We start from the raw sequence: 20,427 nt of genomic DNA, 5'->3' as shown, positions 1-20,427 counted from the left end.
CAAGCTACCTGGCCCTGCAGGGACAGAAATACGACAGAAACCAGAGGGTTTTATTTATTGAATTAGGAAGAAACACATTATTTCTGTTCCGTACGCACATGCACACTTCTACTAATATCAGTTCTGTAGTTCCCTTGTTTTGTTCAAGCGTCCTGGTCGACACTTGAGAGATGTTTCTGTTCTTGATGTGGACAGACTGTGGACTGCACAGCCACTTTGACAGTCAACATTTACATGCCTGCAGAAGCAGGCGTGTCACTAGTTTGTGTGTGTAGAGACTAACTAAAGATCATGTTTTATGTGCTGTCTCTGCCTTACTACATGGCCTGCCAATTTGTTTAGCATTACTAATGTCTTTCCGTGGAGTGGAGGCCCTGGGGGCTCACAAATCATATGTGGATGTCATAGAAGAAAGTTGTTTTTGTTCATTTCCACAAAATCGGCTGCCTTCTGTATCACGTGACATCTGCAGATTTGAATTTGTTGATGTCGCCTACACTGGTATGTTTAAAAAGACCTCTGATTTCTAGATGGCTGAAATTCAAGAACGGTACAGATCCAAGTGAATCCATGAAATTCAGATGGTCACAGTTCTTTTTTCCAAAACTCAGTAGGCCACAGCAGTGGCACATAGGCTAATTTAAAAAAGGATTTATCTCACTGAGAAATCAAACTCACTCATGACTGATGACCTCTCCACACTGATTCATAGTCATTAAACGTATTGCACTACCTTTTGCAAAACTTTATAGCGCACCACCACATAATTTGTTTCCTACTAAAATATCTACCCTCTGTGTCCTGCCATGATGGGAGACTTGTGAGCTTGAGGACTTGACCACTGATGTTCCAGCAACGTCCTTTAAAACTGATTTCCCTGAGTGGGAACCTTAAGAGCATTTCTACTGTATGTCTTTGGCTCATCTTTTATCCCCAGGAGGGGGGGACGGAGAGAGGACAAGTTTAAGAGTCTGCATGTCCACTGTAACAGACTGGGTTTATCAAGCCGTCCGGCCTCGATATGCAAATGTCCTACAAAATTGAAGCTTGAAATAATTTAACTTCTGTTTAGCCTTTCTTAACACACGTGTGGCGTATTGACATAGGGGAAACATTTCAGGTTAGTTTTCCTCTCGAGTTGGCCACAAACACATTCTCCTGTCGTCCACCGGATTATAGTGGATGTGTTTGAGAATCTGCACTCTGGCACCAAACCAGGACTCTTGGGAGTTCAGAGAGCCATCAGCAGGGGCATTGTTTAAAGCAGGCTACAGTATGGCAGCCACCATACGCTGGCCTCCTGGTCACAATGTATTCTGTTACACAAAGAAATCATTCAAGAGTGCAGCCAGTACACCCGACCACAAATAATCACCAATGGACTAATTTCACTGCTCTGTAATCTGTAGAAACAAGACATGACTGTGTCACAGTTACAATCTGAGGCATTAATAGGATTATTGTCGCTTATCCATGTGTGCAAACTGCTTGCTCTAATTATGTTCACCAGTTCTTTTTAAAATTTAGCATCTATTACTTCCAGTGCTACAACAGTAAAATACATCATGTAGACAAATCAGGTTGTGACATACGTCACCTGCCGTTATTAAAACCTCCACTCTGTTTTTTTTATCCTTGGCACAGTGCTCGCTCACCAGAGGAGACAAACAATATTTAGTTGCACTCATTAAATCTTTAATAATTATTGTTTGAGTAGCTATAAATGATACACCCGGTGCTTTTTTTAAAAAAAAAAAAAATTTTCAAGCAGAGGAAAAAACAAAACATTAAATGTTTTCATTTTAGCGCTAATCAAGACATGTCCAACGTTGCAGGACGTACCAAGTACTGTGATTGAACTGAGTAGAGAGTGCTCTGTGTCTCTGGATTATGGAGCCCCGGTAGTTCAGGTGTCAATCTTGGGTTAAACTATCAGATATAAAGCTATAGAATTAAAGGAAGTTCAGTTTCTGTATGCAATCAGGTACACGGATAAGAAGTATTTTGCACATGCACCTCTTTACCAGACAGCATGGAGGAGATCAGTTTCTTTCAAGTACCAGTGTTTGTGAATACATGCCAACGTTAGTAGTATGGTCACATATACAATATTTGCTGCCAAATGCCAAATATTTGTTTAACTTGTATGTATAAATATGATGACGGTGTCTCACATAAGTATTTCTGACTAACAACTGATTTATAAGCCTGTATAAATGACTAACGTATCACTGTTGTATGCAGGGTCTTGTAGCCTGAAATAGAAGTGAAAAGATGCTTTAGGCCACTTTAATATTACAGTAACAGTCGTCAAAATGGGAATTAGCTATATTGTCCTCACTAATTATTGTTCGTGCAGTGAATAGGCTGCATTTCTCATAGTGAGATTTGATAATGCGCCACTGTAACTTGCAGGCAGAGAATTTGACCCTTATACTGCAATTCATGTTGTTTCAACTGTTGTTTCAAATGCTGTGCAGTACAATAGAACTAATTTATCTCCACTGACCGGAGCGTCCCGGTACAGGTACCACCTTAAGCGTCAGTTCACTCCAGTTACAACAACGTAACGCCATAGTTTTGGTTTTATGTGCCCAGGTTTTGTGATTTCCTTCTGAGATTTTTCTGCTAAAATATCTCGGGGTAATCTACAGAACTATTTCTCTGGCAGAATGAACTTCCAGTGATAAAACATTACAGTGCAGCTCACCCAAAGTAACCAGATCAATGTTTCTGTGAGGAGAGATTGCTCTGAATTTTCTCCAATGCAATTTGAGAGGACCTGTACGATGTACAATGTGCTGGGTTATTGGTAGACGCTACTACATGTAATGGAGGATATGTTTCTTTTTAATTTGGGTCAATTTACCCTTGAATGGGATTGTCCAAAATGAAGTATACAGTTGGCAATTTGTGAACCGCAAAACCTCATTTAGGTTGTTCAATTAAAAGTAAGGTTTTTAGGGCAGGCGTGCTGCAGACACCTTTTCCTTCTGGATTTCTCGTCACTTTCACATAAATGGAGAGAATAACAGGAAGCGCAGCAGCTGAGCCCCTCCTTGTGTTTGCTTCTATGCACTAAGACGGAAATTCCACTAATCAATATACTATTTTTGCTTGACTCGTCAGTTTACAGGCCCGCACCTGGATTAATGAAGTTCTTTTGTACTGTGACATTTTGTGTAGAAATCAGTCATCAATATCTTTACCTTTTGAGAAATGTCTTTCACTTTGGGTTGAGAAATACAACTAGTGCCTTAGATACATAGAAGAAATTCAGTTGTGTTCTTATTATTGTTTACTTATGGATGTAAGAACCTGTTTTGAGAATTATGTCGCTTTGTTTTTTTCACTGCATACTGTGTGTTAGGAGGACTCCGTCGTGCCATATTAACTTTTCTGCCCTTGTCACAACAGTTAATGACTCAGTATATTTGCAAACCGAGAGGCATTAGAGAACACACACAAAAAGACGAAGCTTGAATGAGTTTTGACGTAAAATGAAATAATCTCTACTTCACAGGTATCTGTCAGGGGTTTTGGTTTCTGTAGAATCACTGTTGTCCAAAGGACTGAAGAATTAACTTCAGCCTTACGTTGTCAATGAAAAGCACCTTGTGGTCATGTTTGTTTTTTGTATATACAGAAGAAAATGTTGCTGGAAGAAAAAAAAAAAAAAAAGAAATGTCAGTAACAACAGTGGAGCATTATTTTGTCAATCCTTTTTGAGATCCTTTAGTTCAATAAAGCACCTTAGCACCTGTGAGTTATTTTCTCTGGGGGTTTTTTAAGCTTGCCATTACTCACACTGCTCAGTCTCCGCTCCTCTTTGTGCTTCTATAAATGACATCATCTCTCGCTCCCCAACGCATAATGCTGCAAACCAACCCCACCTCCCCCAATCTAGTGCGCACATGTGGGACGCCGCACATGATGTAATTCAAAATCGTGCTTCCTCACTTCGCCTTATCTTCACTACTCTTTAGTATCCAAGAATGCTGTAACATTGAGCTGCTGCTGCTCCTCCTCCGGTCTCTCTGCGCCCTCTTCACCAGTCCTAGTTTGCTTTTGTTCCAGGACAGAAAGGCCCTCGCTCGCTCTCTCTCCCCTACAGCTCGTCTCCTTTGTGAATTCACTCCCCTCATGTCTCTCTCCCACTGTCTACCAGCTGGTAAAATTAAACGCTGAGTGTTTATGTCTGGCCCAAAGTCCCCACTCTCCGGCCCATTGACTGTCCCCATGGCAACAAGCTCATCTGGAGCTGCTGATGGAGGCTGTCTTCCTACAAGCTCTACCTGGTCACAGAAAGCGGAGGGAGAGGGACGCTGGTGGGCTGCGTTGGAGCTGAGAGTTTAACTGTGCGGCTCTGAAAGGCAGCAGAAAGACAGAATTAGCCGCTGGAATTGAAAATGGCCAATTATGCCCCGCTGCAGAACAGAGAGCTCCTCTGGCTTATAAGGACACACCACGCTGATGTGACCTTGACACTGTGTAGCTTGGGCTCCAGGTCCTCAAGACTCGCTTCCCCTGAAAGTCTCTATTTCAGCTGACCTCTCTGTCTTCTGTAGATCTTATCATGGTCGCAGCAGTTGTCGTCATTCTGACCTTGAAACTGGGCGTCTGAAAATACACAGCGGAGCTCACAAAAGTGAAGCAGCTCAGTAGTAATGATGTCAGCCAGCAAATTTGTTTTTAGACACTTGCGTTGAAGATCAGTGGGTTTGCTTTTTGCCTGTGACACAACAGTTTCCAAGGATACTTTTCACAACACACAAAGGAGTGAGCAGGCAGTGTAGAGGGATGCAGCGCTGATGCCTGTGCAAAAGAAACACTTTGATATTAACTCCCCATCAGAGGTGGGATCAGACTGTCACCATCACTGGGCAGAAGATATTCAAATAAGTGTCTGTGAGAAAAATAACAGATTGCTTTAACCTTCCTCCCCCTCTCTACTATTACACCAGCATCTGCTCCCTGTGGGGTCTGTTGTCAGGGCGATACCATGACCCTTGACCCTGCTGCTACAGTTTTAGGATTTGGGGGGAGCCACCGCCACGCCACGCGCTTCCTCACTCCTCATGCCACTGAGGTGTGCTGTGTTTAATTCATGATGAGCCCTTCTGCTATGCTGACCCTCGCTGAGCATCAGCATGCACTTTGCACTGGCTTCACAGTGACGTGTGTGAGTGATTAAGTGCTGAAGTAGGAGAGACAGAAAAAGCCTTGAACTGGAGCCAGATTCCAGTTTGGGGACAGTTGATCCACCACTAACACCACTAATCCCAGCCCCTCCAGAAAGGAATGATATTTGAACCAATGAAATGTTTAAATGGGTGAAAAACATCAATATTTCTCCCAAATAATCTTGAATCATATTTAGTAAACGCATAAACATACACTCCTAAATGAATAAAGCTGAAGCTGCTCCGTGCATTGAGGCTGTAAAGTAGTTTGAATGTCTGTCACCGGGCATTAGAGCAGGCAGCTTGATGAACTGCATTTTTAAAGGCATTTTGATCAACTCAAGAGGCTCTTGTCATAGTTCAGCAGCCATCAAAGGTAATCGAACAGTTAGAGGACACCACGAAGGGAGAGGGGGAGGGGAGAAAAAGGAGGAAGAAGTGGCTTTCAGGGGCGAGCTCAGAAGTCCCATCTTGTCCCATCTGCATCATAATTGAAATGTTATTTAGGATTCTCATCTCAGCACATTATTGATTTTTTTTCGTCCACCTCAACGGCTAAATCAAGTGGAATTGACCATCACACATTTTGCTTCTTTTTTTTCCCACCCCTGTCACCTTTTGTCCTCCAGATCCTTCAGTGTCCCACAATCAGAGTTTTACACATTACTGCTGATCGTCCAAAGCTTACTGTTCTGTGAGTTTAATGCATCTTAATCACAATTAATCCTAATCCCCTCAGTGGACAACGTGGAGCATATGCAAGCATATGGTCAAACAAAGCTAATTCAGCAGACATTACAACAGCAGCTAGTGCTCTACACACACAAAAGACAGAGGAACAACAATGGAGGGACACTGAAGGGTGGAGGGAGGTGAAGATGCAAAGTGAATGATTAGCGAGTAATTGAGTTTCAACATGCGGGACCTTCAATTGAACTAAATTCATCTGCAGCCACCCTATCCTTAATATACATGTTAAATGTGGCTGCACATGTGTTATCCGACGCAGACATGTCTATTCAGAGAACTGCACCTTTTAGTCAGTAGTTTGTAGTGTTTTAAAAGGGGACTTTTCAGTGCCACTTTCGTTTCTGCACAGTCAAAATGAAGCTGCAGCCAATGGGTGTTTAGCTTAGTTTAGCATAAACACTGGAAACAAATGGACACAGCTAGCCTAGCACCATCCAAAGGTGACAAAACCCGCCTACCAGCACATCTAAAGCTCCCTAATTACCCTTTTTGTATATTTTCTATACAAAAACCAAAATGTAGAAACTGGTTTGTGGATTTTGAGGGATTATGTCTTGGACTTCGTCTGGCTGGTTGAACTGGCTGAACCAACTGAAGTTATTGCTCTTATCTAACTCTCAGCAAGAAAGTCGATTTTGTATTTCGTGCCTAATTTTCAAGAATATTTGTCATAAGAATATGACATTTTTATTTTATTTATTTTAGATTTTTGACACAGCCTTAATATTTTCCGGGTGCTTGATCAGACAAGTTTGTTTATATGTCAGTTATCCCAATAGGTTATTTCATGAAGACCCAAGTTTATAATTCAGAGGTTTTCATTGTTCCTTGTTTTATGGCATCTGCATCACTCCATCTCATTTTTCAATAAAGAAAAATCTAACTTGGCTGAGATCCCCCTCCTTTCCTCCTTTCTAACAAGGAGGATAGTCCTTGAAGACATAATGACACATAGATCAGTTTGTATTCTCCAGAACAAACTGTGCTCTAATCAACAAAACTCTGTTGCAGGTTGAAAATGTGAAATGTCAAACCTCAAGAATGCACACACCCTCCCAAAACTCAAAAGAGTAACAGAAGAATAACTTCAGCATTCTTTGCCTGCTGCGTTGTGCACAGTGTGTCCTTAATAAATAAGTATCACATGTTCTACTGCTTTGAATGAACGCCTTTGACCCTGAACATTATGAGCATCGTGTTAATGTACAGCAGGCCCCTCAAACTCTGTCTTCCTCATGTTGATGTTTTTGTGGTTGTTGTACGCTGAGAGTGTCCCTACTGTGTCTCAGACCAGTCTCAAGCAGAGAGGTCAAACTCCATCGCCGTGGCCGGAGCTGTGATGGGCGCAGTCCTCGCTCTCTTCCTCATCGCTGTCTTCATCATCGTGATCCTCACTGCTCGCAAGGCCCCGCCACCAGCCTTCGCAGACAAAGTGTAAGTCTGACAAATAATTCATGCTGCAGAACATGCTCGGCTGGTTAATTAATGACACGATACCTTGTGAGGTTGACTGGAGCCCATGGGTGGGTTCAGGGAGTTGCTCCCTACTCCTGTGGAGAGTGCTGCAGCAGTGCGCGCCCTGGAGCAGGGAGGCTGCAGGACAAGGTTGAGGGGTGGCAGATAATTGCTATCTTGGCAGCAAGCCCTTGTCCTATTTAGTTCAGTCTGTTCCTATAGTGCACCAGCACTTGTGTTAATGTTAGAGCAAAGAAGAATAACTTTGAGGTTGAATCATATACAGCAGGAGCTGGGTCACACTCGGCCAGAGGAGTCCTGTGACTGACAGTAAATGCTTGCCGTGTTTTATGTGTCTCTATTGTGTGTATGCCCTGAAAAACTGGGACAGATGGTAAATTACAGGACCGAAGAGGATCTTTTATGTGCTGTACACATGAAACCTTACGGGTTTGTTTTAATAACTCTGCAGCCCACATTACAACATTAAAGTGTACTTTATGTGTCTGGTACTGCTGATCAACCTGCTGCCCCTCACATGCAAATCATTATTATAAACCTGTGGACCATATCTGCAGGGCTGCCGGTCGATCCCCTCATCCATCCCTGTTAGTAAGTCACTGAGCATGCTCAGTCCAGGGAAACACAATTACATGCATCTCACAGAAGAGCTGAATAAATATTATTCCTGTAGCATTTTACTCAGAATGCTAAATCCTCCCAAAATTTCATTTTAATAGCAAATAAGTCAATCATGTGTGAAAAGGGGAATGAAACTGATTGAGACAAGTTGCAGCTTATAATTGGGAAGCACAAAGCGAACAGTTGATAATCAGGCAGTGTCATACGTGGATTATTATTGGTCTATTTAAAGGATTTTGGGTTACTTCTTTCTGAAATCTCTTTCTCTCGCTCTCCTAAATAAAGCATTTGTTTCTTTACCCAAAACATATTGTTCTTCATGAAAATTGCCCATTACTTTCAGTGACAGCCCCCTCTTCTTGCTGTGCGTGCCTCAGTGACTTTCAAACCGGCCAATTATGTGACAGTGATAGTGATAATAGCCCACCTCCAGACACTGCTGAGCAGCAGAACACGGCATGAAATCAGGGGGAAAACGTTGGTGGTGCATGGGTGTGGGCCCTGCATCACTACACTGACACTACAGGACGGTGCATCTAGCCGAGCGCTGGTCTGTGGTCAAGGCCAGAGACGACAAACTTAGCATCTTAAGTGTGACCGTGGCTGGAAGTCCCAGTGGGATGAAGTGGGGGGGGGTGGGTGGGTGGACACAGGCCTCGTCCCTCTCCTTCATCGCACGGGGATGTGAGTGTAGGAAAGCGTGTCACTGAGAGCACTGACTGTAATCTCTTACCGCTGAGAATGAAAGAGAAAAGAGCAGCATCAAGTGATATACAGTGTTAGAAAATCAATGCCCGTCATGACACCATTTTATGAATGGCCAAGGTCAGAGTATAGGTTTAAGTTTAGTCATGTGATGTGTCTGTAACGAATGAGTAAGCGACTCTGACCGAAGCACCTTACTGTAATTTAAAGGAACTCACACAGTGAAGGATTTCAGAGCAGCTGTCAAAAATCCTCCCATTTACAATCATGTCTGATCACCCTTATATGTTGTCAAATATCCTAAAGCCCATTGGTTTAATGCCATTAGCATCCGTGGATATCGCTGCTTAAAGGGATACTCCACAGATTTATTATTGTATTTCCATTAAGTTTCAAGAGACAGATTTTCAAAATAATGGTGCAGCAGAGGCTGAACTATCCAGATTTTTATTCCTTAGAGTGGCTCAAGCCTTAAGGATCCTACATTTCCCATAATGCATGCAACTCAATAAAAAGAAACATTTGCCTCACAACGTGCTACTTAAAGCAGCCCCTCTCAATATTTTATCCAGTTTGCACTTTAAACTAGTCATTAAATGCTGCTTCTTTCAATCACGCAGTCTTCAGAAACTACTCTTCATTTCTCCGTCTCTTTCTCTGAAGGATTGACCTTCCTCCGACACACAAGCCTCCTCCTCCCTACGTTGGGAGAGCACCGGCTGTTCCTCTGGGTGTCCACGCATCACAAGTGGCCTGGCTCTGTCAGGTAAACCCCCACTCCCTTTTCTTAAGCCCTTTAATATCGCCTCAGTACTTTTAGCTGTATCTGAATCATCGCCGCACCACAAAGATGATGAGTATTGAGTCACAACAGGAAGTAATAACGACCTTTCATGTCATTATCTGTGTTTATGAAGCAGGAGGCCTAATGGCTGTACTCATTTAATATGTAGGATATTTAAATTTTAATCTGTGCTCTCAGCTAAATTTGACTTTTCATGAATTTGCACTTTTTTTTTTAATCTCACCCAGAAAGAAGCTGAAGGGAGAGAAAACTTTTCCTGTGTCTTCTCAGACGATGCTCTGACATGAGAAATCACATGAGAGGATGAAACTATTTGGTGTTTTCTTGTTCTGTTGCCATGAAGGAGCAGGAGCTGATTGTGAATGATTTCATCACACTATCTTTTTTTCTTTCCTCTTTCTTTTAACCTGCAGACCCGCAGGGCCGAGCGCAGGTACGAGTTGACTGACGGGCAGCATCCGCCTGCGACAAGGCCAGAACCCCCGGTGAGACAGAACCCCACCCAGCAGCTGTCCCGCCTGGAGTGGGTGTGTCATCAGAGTGGGACAGACCGGGTGTACATCAACCACCGGGAACACTATGTGTGACAGACATGCCGAACACAGTCCACCGAGCACACGTTAGTCCTTCACTCTGCCTGAGCAACATGGAGAGTACGGCCTTCCAGTGATTCACTGAGCCGTCCATCCTGAGGAGGAAACAGCTGGCAGCAGTAGAGGGCAACATCTCTCTTTGAAGCAGTTTTCACACATTTTCATTACGTTTTCCTCCATGTCGTTAAATGTTAAAGGAGCAGTTCAGCATTTTGTGAAAAGCACTTATTTGCTTTCTTGGGGGTTTAAGGAGATAGACCGATACCACTCTGATCTGTCTGGTCTGTCCATCAAATATGAAGCTTCAGTTTAGCTTAGCACTAAGAATGGAAACGGCGAGCTCGATCTGTTCAAATGTAACAAGATCCGCCACCTAAAAATCCAGCAGCCTCACAGTGATGACCTCCTTGAAGTCACTTTGCCCGTCCAAGACACAGCTCCCCGCCACATTAATCAATGGGGATGTAATATGTTAAGCTATAAGCTTTAGAGATGATGTAGTGATTTTTTTTAACCTTTGGACAGAGCCAGGCTAGCTGTGTCCATCTGCTTCCTGTCTTTGTGCTAAGCTAAGCTAACAGTCTCTTGGCCTCAGCGTCACTGTGCAGACATGAGAGTGCTATCAATCTTCTCATCTAGTTCTCAGCAAGAAAGCGAATCGGTGCATTTCCCAAAATGTCAAGCCATTCCTTTGATATGTTTTCCTTTGTAATTTCTGTTTTGCAAATATCTTGTATTTATCAGTATTTAGTGTTTGATAGCAGTTAGGATACCAAGATGATGCTTTAGAAATCGCTGCCTCCTAACCGGCTTGTGCACTATACCGCACATGAGTAGATGTAGATGGAAAACGAAATCCAAACTTTATTTTTCTTTTTCCCCTGACAGAGAAGCATAAATCTGAGACTCTCAAACGTATCAGTAGACCGAACCACGCCAGATCTGAACTGCTTAAGTCCATCGGGACCAAATGTACCAACTGCATCACAGACCATGAAGGGATTAATTAAGTCCCAGTTCTGTGACTTGCTGTTGTAATGATATGACACAATGCTTTTTGGCAGCAGAGACTTTAGATTTGTAAATGTGTAAATGTAGCCTCTGTCGTAACCTCTCACTAATCAGGGAAACAGTACATTACTGATGTCAGCACTTGTTTTGTGAGTGAAATACTGAATACTATTGAAGTGGATTACATACTTCATACGCCTGTAAAATATACATTGTCTGACTGTTGCCGTGATGAACTAAGTGTTTTGAGTGCCATATTGACATTTTGGGGGTTTTCCCTCTAAGTACATAGCATGCTGTAGTGTTAACATTTCTAGATTAGATGGTCATGAGCTCTTGTCTTGTTTGATTTATGTATTAAAATGCACATTGTCTGCAAATTTGCACCAGTGACAGAATGCCGTGGCGACAGTATTTATCTGCTCTCCCTCTGTGCAGAATCAGAAGAAAGTGTTGGGTAACCTCTTGAAAGCAAAAGGAGATGGAGGCTCTGAGTCATGACATGTGGAAACAAGAAGAGAAGTCCTTGAAGGTTTGAGAGAGAGTTTGCATTGACGTGTTTGAGGGAAATTCATCTCAAGGTCACAGTCACATTGCATCCACTGTGATTCTCACAAGAGAGACAAAAAAGCTGTTTCTATGACGGGGAACATTTTGTGCACGTGATGCAGTGTTTGAGCCGAAACCCACGTTGTATTGACACCACAGTGACGGTTAAAGTGTTTGTCAGGATTCATTTATTTCTTCAGATCAGTCAGTGCTCTGCGTTTCTCCGTCCTCTCGTGAAGGGGGAGCAGCTGACACTTTCCTAGAGCAACATCTAGTGGTGAAATATGTGGGTGCAGCCCCTGATTCACCATCACTGAATATCTAGAGAGTTAATGTGACCCTTGGCTGCTCTTTGTCAAAGAGAACTTCACTGTTTTTGATTTAAACTTGGTAATGTCCCTGTTGATTGTTGATATTAAGCCACAGTTGGGTATTTCACTTTAATTAAAACAAACCTAACCAAGGACTGTAAAGGGTTTTTTGAGTTTTTCCTTCCCGAAGAAGGAGGGTCATAAAGGGCAGGTGATGCCTCGGACTGATCCACCGGACTGATCCATTGGCCTCATCGACTGCTGGACTCTTTATTAGACTGTTTGTTTGCTTACACTTGTTTATTTCAGTGAACTTTGTAAAGCACTATGAGACACTCTGTTGTGATATTGGTCTATACAAATAAACTGAATTGAATTGAAATTGAATTGAATTGAATTAAAGCTGATATTCCTTTCTAAATGGAAATGCCTATATCACATTGACTAGTTGATGTCCATCACAATGGACAGTGCCACTGCCACCTTTCCTACTATGACTGTGAAAAGGGACTTTCACATTATCCTCAATGCAGTTAACACAAGAAACAGGTGACAAAGTGATAGAGGTGTACTTTTGGGGGGTAAAGACCACCAAGCAAACACACCTTCATTTTTAGTAAATAATTCTTTTTATTGGGGAGCAAAATAACAATAGGAAATAACGATAAAAAATAATAAATACTTATAGAAATAAGTCTAAAACAAAAGATAAAAGTGACAATCATCACAGAAAAAAAACAATGCAGGTTAAATCTTGTCATGCCTCACTAAAAGCATTTTTCTCTGGATCATGATTACACTTTTATTTTTATTTTACAGTTGAATTAAGTGACATACACCTAGAAAAAAGATCACAAGATGCCAATCAGTGGCCAAAAACTGATGATTGTACTGATACACATATTACTTTTAATATGTCATATCAGTTACTACATCATGCTTCTTGCATTAGAGCATCGGTAAATGTTCTGTTCACCCAAATTACAAAAAAAAACAAACATGTTTCCTCACTTCTAATTGTAGCAAGTCAGATAGTTTTGGTTATAGGTGTCAAAGTTTTGAAATATCTGTCACAGTGGAATTTCCTTTGTGTTGCTCACAGCTTTGAAAAATTACATTCAAAAAATTGTTAAATCTGTATAATCTATAGCTGTATTCATAGGGACTATTTTGCACCAAAGAAATAAAAGTCTTTCCTGAGGTAATAAAGCCAAAGCTATCTACAGATCTAGATACCACTAGAGGTAAGTTATAATTGGGGTGTACTGACCATTTTATTTTTCATTTTGAAACTACCGAAGCCCTCTTTGCCTGTCCCACTATCAAGGGTTCGAAGATTGTAATGTGAAATTACAGTAAATGACTTCAGTTCATTAAGACATGTTAGTGTGAGTGCAGCTGAGTTTTACGTTCTGAAACACCGACCGCCAGAGAGCACCACATGGTCACCAACATTAATCTGAGGCGCTAACAGTAGCTCGCTGGCTAACCAGCCACATTAAAACAGCTTACTGGCTCAGGTTTGGCAGCTATAACCAAACAGCTGTCGGAATAAAGGAGTAGTTCACCTATAATTTAACCTTTTGTCACTGTCTAGTCAATCTCATGTCAGTTGAAGTCCTGGTAATTTCGAGCCTATGTTCTTACACAGCCAACGCTGTTCTTTCAGCAGATGTCACTGTGTGTGTGTGTGTGTGTGTGTATGTGTGTGTGTGCGTGTGTGCGTGTGTGTGGGGGTCAGACAAAGTTTGAACATCCTCATGAACTTAACTCGTGCAGCACCGTCCAAGTGCTCTGCAGCTGCAGCCGGTTTAAAGTACGTTAAACAATGAATAAAACATTTGGTTGATTTGGAAAATGTTGCATTGGAGTTGTGCCAGCAACCATGTGTATCGAAATGCAAACATCAGATCCTCCCCGGAGGTATCAGGTTGTTATTTTGTGGACTGACAAAAATATCAAAGAGAAACGTCTTGAGTGAGGTGCACTTTTCTTGACCCTATGGGAGTCATCTCCATCATTCTACCTTCAGGATGTTGACTTTGCTGGAAAAGTTCTGAAACTGCACTGGAGACAGAATATGGAATTTAATTCCTAAAGTGGATATTTTTGTATTTGTCACTGACTTCCGCCTCCTTGTCACGCTCTTCCTCAAGCACTTTTCTCTTCACAAGCTGTCAGCGGCATGTTGTGATGCTGCCTCATTTGTTAGTTTGTGTTTTTGGAGGTGAGACATGGCCTCACAAGTTGAGTCCACTGACCCATTTTTTTGTCTCATTCCTTTATGTAAGTACCTGGTTTTGTGTCTAATGTCCGAAAAATATTTCACAATTGTAGATTTCAGTTTTATCTACTGAAATGTCCTCTGAGGACAGGTCATAGTGCAGCCAGTTCACAGAGTTATGCAGCTGAAACAGGGTGTAGGTGTTGTGTCCTCATTAAAACAGTTCTACTTACGTGATTTGTTATAGATGTGCTAGATGTGAGACTAAAACAAATGAGAGCAAATGAAGACGATCCTAATAACAACACATTAGCATTTCTTATTTCATCGTTCCAAGAGTGTTTGCAACAGCAGCTTGAGAAATACGAGACAAATGCATTCTGGAAAGCTTAAAGCGGCTATATTTACTTGTATGTGAAAGCTCATAGTTGTGATCCCACAACACCCAGCTTACCTCGGCTCTACAGAGCATTTTAGCATCTTTCTGCTCATTGTTTTGGTTTTTCAGCCTGCTTAACTTAACTGTTTAGCTCACTCTCACTTTCAAAGCCTCTTTTTTCGCCCGCAGTACAGTTTAAAACCACTGGACACTACCTGTCCAGCCAGGACAGGTAGCAGCCAGCTGGAGACCATAGTGGAGCATTAATCTGCTAAAGATCAAGGTTTCCCTCAAGGAGTCGGTGGTGAGCAAAACACAGGGCGACTATTGGACATTCATTCACAGAAATATGACTCCAAATGAATGCTTTGCCTGCTGGATATGTCATGTGTCACTATAGCAATTTAAAAGGTGATAATACTGGCCAAAGACTATGTTATTGCAGGTTTACACTAACAGTTAAAATATGAAAAAAAAAATGCTGCTGTTTGTGCCATTTGTGTCTGCCACTTGTTAAGAGTTGTTTTGGAGCTACACCTGCTGTACCTTTAATCACTAAAGTGCCCCCAGAGCAGCAGGAAGTCACTGTTTGTACCTGATTGAATACAATTAGCACGAAGAGCAGAGGACAGTGCTCTCATTATTTCTCATATAAGTCTCATAAAAGTTGTAGGGAGTTGCTGCTGAGAAAGCTTTTACTAATACTTAGGTTACTTAGGTAACAGAGCAAGCACCAAACCATTAATGTTAATTAACAGCAGGCGATGTTCATGTCAGGTCTGTTCTGTCCAGCTAATGATAAATGATACTAAATAATGAAAGCAGCAATAATGCCTCATTGTTTCCTTATGCATAATTCTGCTGCTCAGCAGGAACACAGTGCTCACTAGTTGTGTAAAAATAGACCTGTTATCAAAGAAAAAAAATAACAGTGATATTCTGTGCCGTCCCTGCTTAGAGTAGATGACTGCGTGAACTGGTTAGATTTATACTCTGCCCACAGAGAGCATCTCAGTAAATAAAATTCTTCTCCTCATACTCTCCCTCTCCCTCCCCCTGAGTGAATGGTAGCTTTGTTTCAGCTGTCAGGGTCGATTAAATCGTGCTCCCATAAACAAACATCATGGCTGAGAAATGGAAATGTGCTGCCCCTCCAGCAGCCCCACAGAGGATGTACCATTCCAACATTTTCCAAATCCCAAATCCTGGGTGCTTTTAAGGTGCGACCAACATGTTACTTGGACTTTGCTTTCTGTTTCTGGGCAGGTGCAGCTGCTAGTGCAGGTTTTGGGGCGGGTTCAGGGGCCGGAGAAGGTCTCACTGACTCGTACAGACTGAGGCACCTGCAACAAAACACGACACAAGGTAAAAAGACGAAGGGTTAGAAATGTTTATATTTTAAGAGCCCCTAAAAGAACATTATATAAGGAGTAGGTTACTTACTGGTTTCTGATTTTCTTTACAAATGCTTTGACCGCTCTAATAATCCTCCTTATCCGCACCTGCCACCAAAACAACAGACAGGTCAGTGCATTGAGCTGTGTTGAGCTTCTGTTTCTCTGACATCATAGATGGTTCAATAAAATATGTGTTTGATATTTTATCAGCATAAGAGATTCCGTATTTCCTGAGCTTCCAAAAGGGAAACATTGTCACATTTTATGTGGATGTCCAATCAGCATTGTTACTCATAGGTAATTAAATACCTCAGTGTGTGCAATATTCCCCCTGCTGTAAAATCTGTTGTACTTCCTGTCAGCGCTGTCATTAAGTCACCAAAGACCAGGAAGAACTACAGGCTCTGTCAGCTCGGCTAATCAGCCTGTTCTGCTGCAGCGAATATCAGCATGAGTCTTCATTTTTGTAGTTTCTTAGCTGTGTGTGTCCGATGTTAAGCCCACGAGAGCAGAACGCACAGCATTTGGGGGTAGGAAGTTAGAAACTTGCGTTGTATTATGGTAGATGTAGGCACTGCCTGCACGGTTCCACGAGCAGACTAACTCAGCTGTCTTGGTCAATGCAGAACATACTGAGGTATTTCTTTTATGTCTTAGTGGACTACGTTTACCATCAGCATTGACTGGACATCCACATAAAAGTTTTCCTTTAAGTTTACGCCCTCATATATCCAATTACTAAGTGTGAACTGATTAGTCATTTTATCATATTTTTTTAATATCATTACTAGTTTATAGTTGATCTTTTTTCTGCTTGAGTAAGTGTTGCAGTTTTATCATGACAAAAAATTAAACTCTCACCTGTTGCTTTTTGTAGAACAGAGGAATGGAGAAAACAAGGATCACAGCTGTTAAAGACAAAGGAGAAAATATTTCTGTTAGTTCAGTACTATCATACAGGTTTATTCTAATTTGACTGAAGTTAGTTTCTTTGAAGTTGGTTCAGAAAACAACCCTGAATCTCTTTTGGAAGAACTCACCCGCTATCACCAGAGTAAGTCCGTTGGTTAGGATGCCAACATATGTCAGCAGATACAGGAGCACAACAAACTGAAAAGGAAGAGCACAGATAAAATGTTGAATCATCCACTAATACCGTATCAACAAGTATCTCTACGATATGAAGGGATTGACTATACTGTCGATCCCACTGCGAATCAACACCCCCTCTGTGCAGCTCTGGGCACCTTTTACCTTTGTTGATCCACACCAAACAAAAAAAAAACAACACATGTCCATGCAAGCTGATAACACACCACCTGCCCAGTGTTGTGGTAGCAGGTAGTGTGGAGCGTAGCCTTTTAATTCAATTTCAATTCAATTTATTTGTATAGCCCAATATCACAACAGAGTGTCTCATAGTGCTTTACAAAGTTCACTGAAATAAACAAGTGTAAGCGAACAAACAATCTAATAAAGAGTCCAGCAGTCGATGAGGCCAATGGATCAGTCCGGTGGATCAGTCCGAGGCATCACCTGCCCTTTATGACCCTCCTTCTTCGGGAAGGAAAAACTCAAAAAACCCAGTGGGAAAAGAGAAACCTCCGGGAGCACCACAGTGAAGGAGAGATCCAGCTCCCAAGGACGGACAGGCTGTAGCCTTGGACAGACGCACATCCATTGGCTGACAGAACTAACACCTTAATTCTTTGGCCTTTGATTAACATTATGGGCTTTCATCACTCTTTCAGGTTTAATGAATCATTTGGTGCTTTGTCATGATTTTCATCATCACACTCTGACCTTAATAGAGTCGACCAGGCTGTCGATGAAAAGCAAGCGTTTGATCTCTCTGACGGCAAATGCGATCAGCAGCACCACCTCCTCTACCAGTATCACTGTCTCCTTATCCGTCAGAGAGCTGTCGTTATCCAGATATGACCTGCGGACAGGGACACAAACGAACATAAAGAGCTTCGTGCTGAAGTGATGCAAGCGCAACATGATTGAAAGTGAAGGTGCAGCAGCATCCAGTATGGGCTTGACATTAGATGAGCAAATCAAGAATGTCTAGCTTAGCATTGATGGACACACTGGAAGGGGTGGACCCCGGGGTTCCAGCGCAGCAGCTCCAGCAGTTTATAGTAGAGACGGAGGGGGAAGGTGACACACATGACACCCAAGCAGACGTGGGAGAGTACGGTGATGGCGCTGAGCTGGAACACGCTGGCCAGGCTGACCACCAGCCCCGTGAACAACACACCGGTCCTCCTCATGTTCCTCCAGTACACCAGGTCCACAACTGCAACAAGAAGACGGCCACATGTTAGACACACAAATGAGGAGTGTTGAACAGAGGGTAACTGCACTGAAACTTTCTCATTAACACAATATGCATGTGCGGAGGTAATGTGAGCAGCTCTGACACGCGTCCTTCCTTGATTTCTACATTTAAACTTTCAACCGCTCTGCTTTGTGGCAAGTGTTTTTATGGCTCTGTGCTTGTATGGTGGCTCACATGTTCACGTCACTGTGTGTTTTTCAAGAGGCTCAGACTTTATTTCACATGGTTTTCATATCAGTTTTCAGAACCTCTGTGAAAGTGACACCACTTCAAAATGCAGAGAGTGTTTGTGATGCTCACCCCTCATTCAAACCGCCCGGATCATCTTCTTAACTTCCTCTATTTATTACAAACAAACCTGCTACCCAGCTGCCTATATGATATGAATCAAACACATGCTGTGTCGTTCTGTGTAAATGTATCTGGGACGAGAAAAGTCAAGACTGACTTAAGGATGACGAAGAAGCAGGGGCAAAGCTGAGTACATCATGGAGAGGGCATTTGTTAATCTTTTCAGTGTTAACACACAGATTAATGGGACTAACCTATGAGAAAAAACTTTCCTTATATTTTCAAATACACCTTGAGCAGTAGCAGCTGTTTTCTTGCCAAAACAGAAATTTTTCGGGAAAAAAAGATGCCTCTGAATGTGTGCATTGCTTTTAATAAAGCACTTTGGACATTTCTGAATGAATAATAAATAAAGCAATTATTACACTATGAGTCACAGTATGACATTAGATCTTCACACACCAAAACATGAAATGAGCCTCCTAACTCCAGCGATAATCTCAAGGTAATTATCTGATTAAAACAAACACTCAGGAGTCTTACACCGCAACACAGACACACACAGACACACACAACAACAAGTTGTCTTCCATAAGACAATTTACCAGCAACAGAGTCAGGCACTCACACATAAATAAATAAATCAGCAACTGTTTTCATGCTTGTCAGGTTTCCAAAGAAACATATAAGAGAGCATTTTTTAGGTTGTCTTATTTAATTGCACATTTGGAAAGGACTCTGGTGAGGCAGAGGCAGAGATACTCATACTTATGCTGTTAGACACATGAAGTCATTTTCCAAGCATGACATAATAACCATAACCGAACTCTGAGTCAAGTCCTAATGGCAAAAATTAAAACAGAATCTAAGAAATAGCCCTGACAAGTAAAACACTTATCAATCTTCTTTTCTTATGGGACAAGTTGGACCTTTAGGAATGAAACAAACAACTTTCAATCAGCAATAGGGTCTCATTTAGTTGAGCCCCATTCTGTCCACCTGTCCCCCAAATGAAAGACATGCTGCACTCAGTATGTCACTGCTCATCTTGTCTGCATTCACAACTGCTCAGCTGAAGGGAAATAAACAGTTTCTGTCGCCCTCCACCTGGCAGCTGACCGTCTGCTCCTGTTCACTTTACTTAAAGCTGTCACCATTTATTTTCTTACGTTTGGTGGCCATTTCAGCGGCGGTCCTGCTTGCTCCCTTCTATTCCTTGTGCTTCCACTGCTGGCTTGCACTCTGAGCTTTTTTTGGCCTCCTCAGCTCCGTCAGCAATATAAGGCCTGGCTGGCCTAATTTTATCCTGTATTGGATACCCCCTGATTCACACACACACGCACACACACACAAATTGGGAACCTGAGACATCAGCATGTACATGTCTTCAGAGACTCTCCTGGTTCCTCAGTCAGTAGATGGCCCGACCTGCACGGCACATTAGTGAGAAACAGCTTCTAGTGTCAAACTCGCCACCAATTGGGATCAATAAGAACAAAATCACTGCCAAACGCTGCACTCTAGACTAATTAATTTATAATAGAGCCTGAATCACTGCTAGAAACACAGAATATTTACTTTAGTTATCGCATCTTAAATGCATGCCACAAAGATGTTTTTCTCTGCAGGGCTCCTTTCATTTCTGCTCCTTGCGAGTGTCTCAGATGACATTTTCAGAGTCAGACAGACCAAAACCTGGAACCACAAATACCTCACAGTCTGAAAATGCTCCACTATAACTCACACTTTATAGCTGTTCAGATACTGAGTCATTTTTGTCTAAAAGCT

The 20,427-nt window shown here is 42.1% G+C and overlaps 1 protein-coding gene across 1 annotated transcript; it reads right to left on the bottom strand.

Moving 5' to 3' along the window:
• Positions 1–12,646: 12,646 nt before the first annotated feature.
• rtn2b (reticulon 2b) lies at positions 12,647–19,884 on the bottom strand. The gene is made up of 7 exons (XM_070844187.1): positions 19,809–19,884; positions 18,099–18,306; positions 17,808–17,946; positions 17,045–17,114; positions 16,866–16,912; positions 16,051–16,109; positions 12,647–15,950 (listed from the first exon to the last, which is right to left on the bottom strand). The coding sequence occupies exons 1-7, from the start codon at positions 19,819–19,821 to the stop codon at positions 15,842–15,844; spliced, it is 645 nt and encodes a 214-aa protein (XP_070700288.1). The 5' UTR covers positions 19,822–19,884; the 3' UTR covers positions 12,647–15,841.
• Between the last annotated feature and the right edge of the window lie 543 nt (positions 19,885–20,427).

This window comes from Pempheris klunzingeri, chromosome 14, assembly GCF_042242105.1.
Source record: "Pempheris klunzingeri isolate RE-2024b chromosome 14, fPemKlu1.hap1, whole genome shotgun sequence".
Taxonomy (NCBI): domain Eukaryota; kingdom Metazoa; phylum Chordata; class Actinopteri; order Acropomatiformes; family Pempheridae; genus Pempheris; species Pempheris klunzingeri.
The sequence above is the reverse complement of the archived record's forward strand: the minus strand, read 5'-3'. Positions and strand labels throughout refer to the sequence as shown.

What these genes read in the sequence shown, in the direction of transcription:
- rtn2b (XM_070844187.1), bottom strand. An exon ending in CCCGGGGTCCACCCCTTCCA is followed by an intron (nt 17,947 to 18,098) that starts GTGTGTCCATCA and finishes CCCTGTCCGCAG; the next exon opens with GTCATATCTGGATAACGACA. An exon ending in GCCTGGTCGACTCTATTAAG is followed by an intron (nt 17,115 to 17,807) that starts GTCAGAGTGTGA and finishes CTTCCTTTTCAG; the next exon opens with TTTGTTGTGCTCCTGTATCT.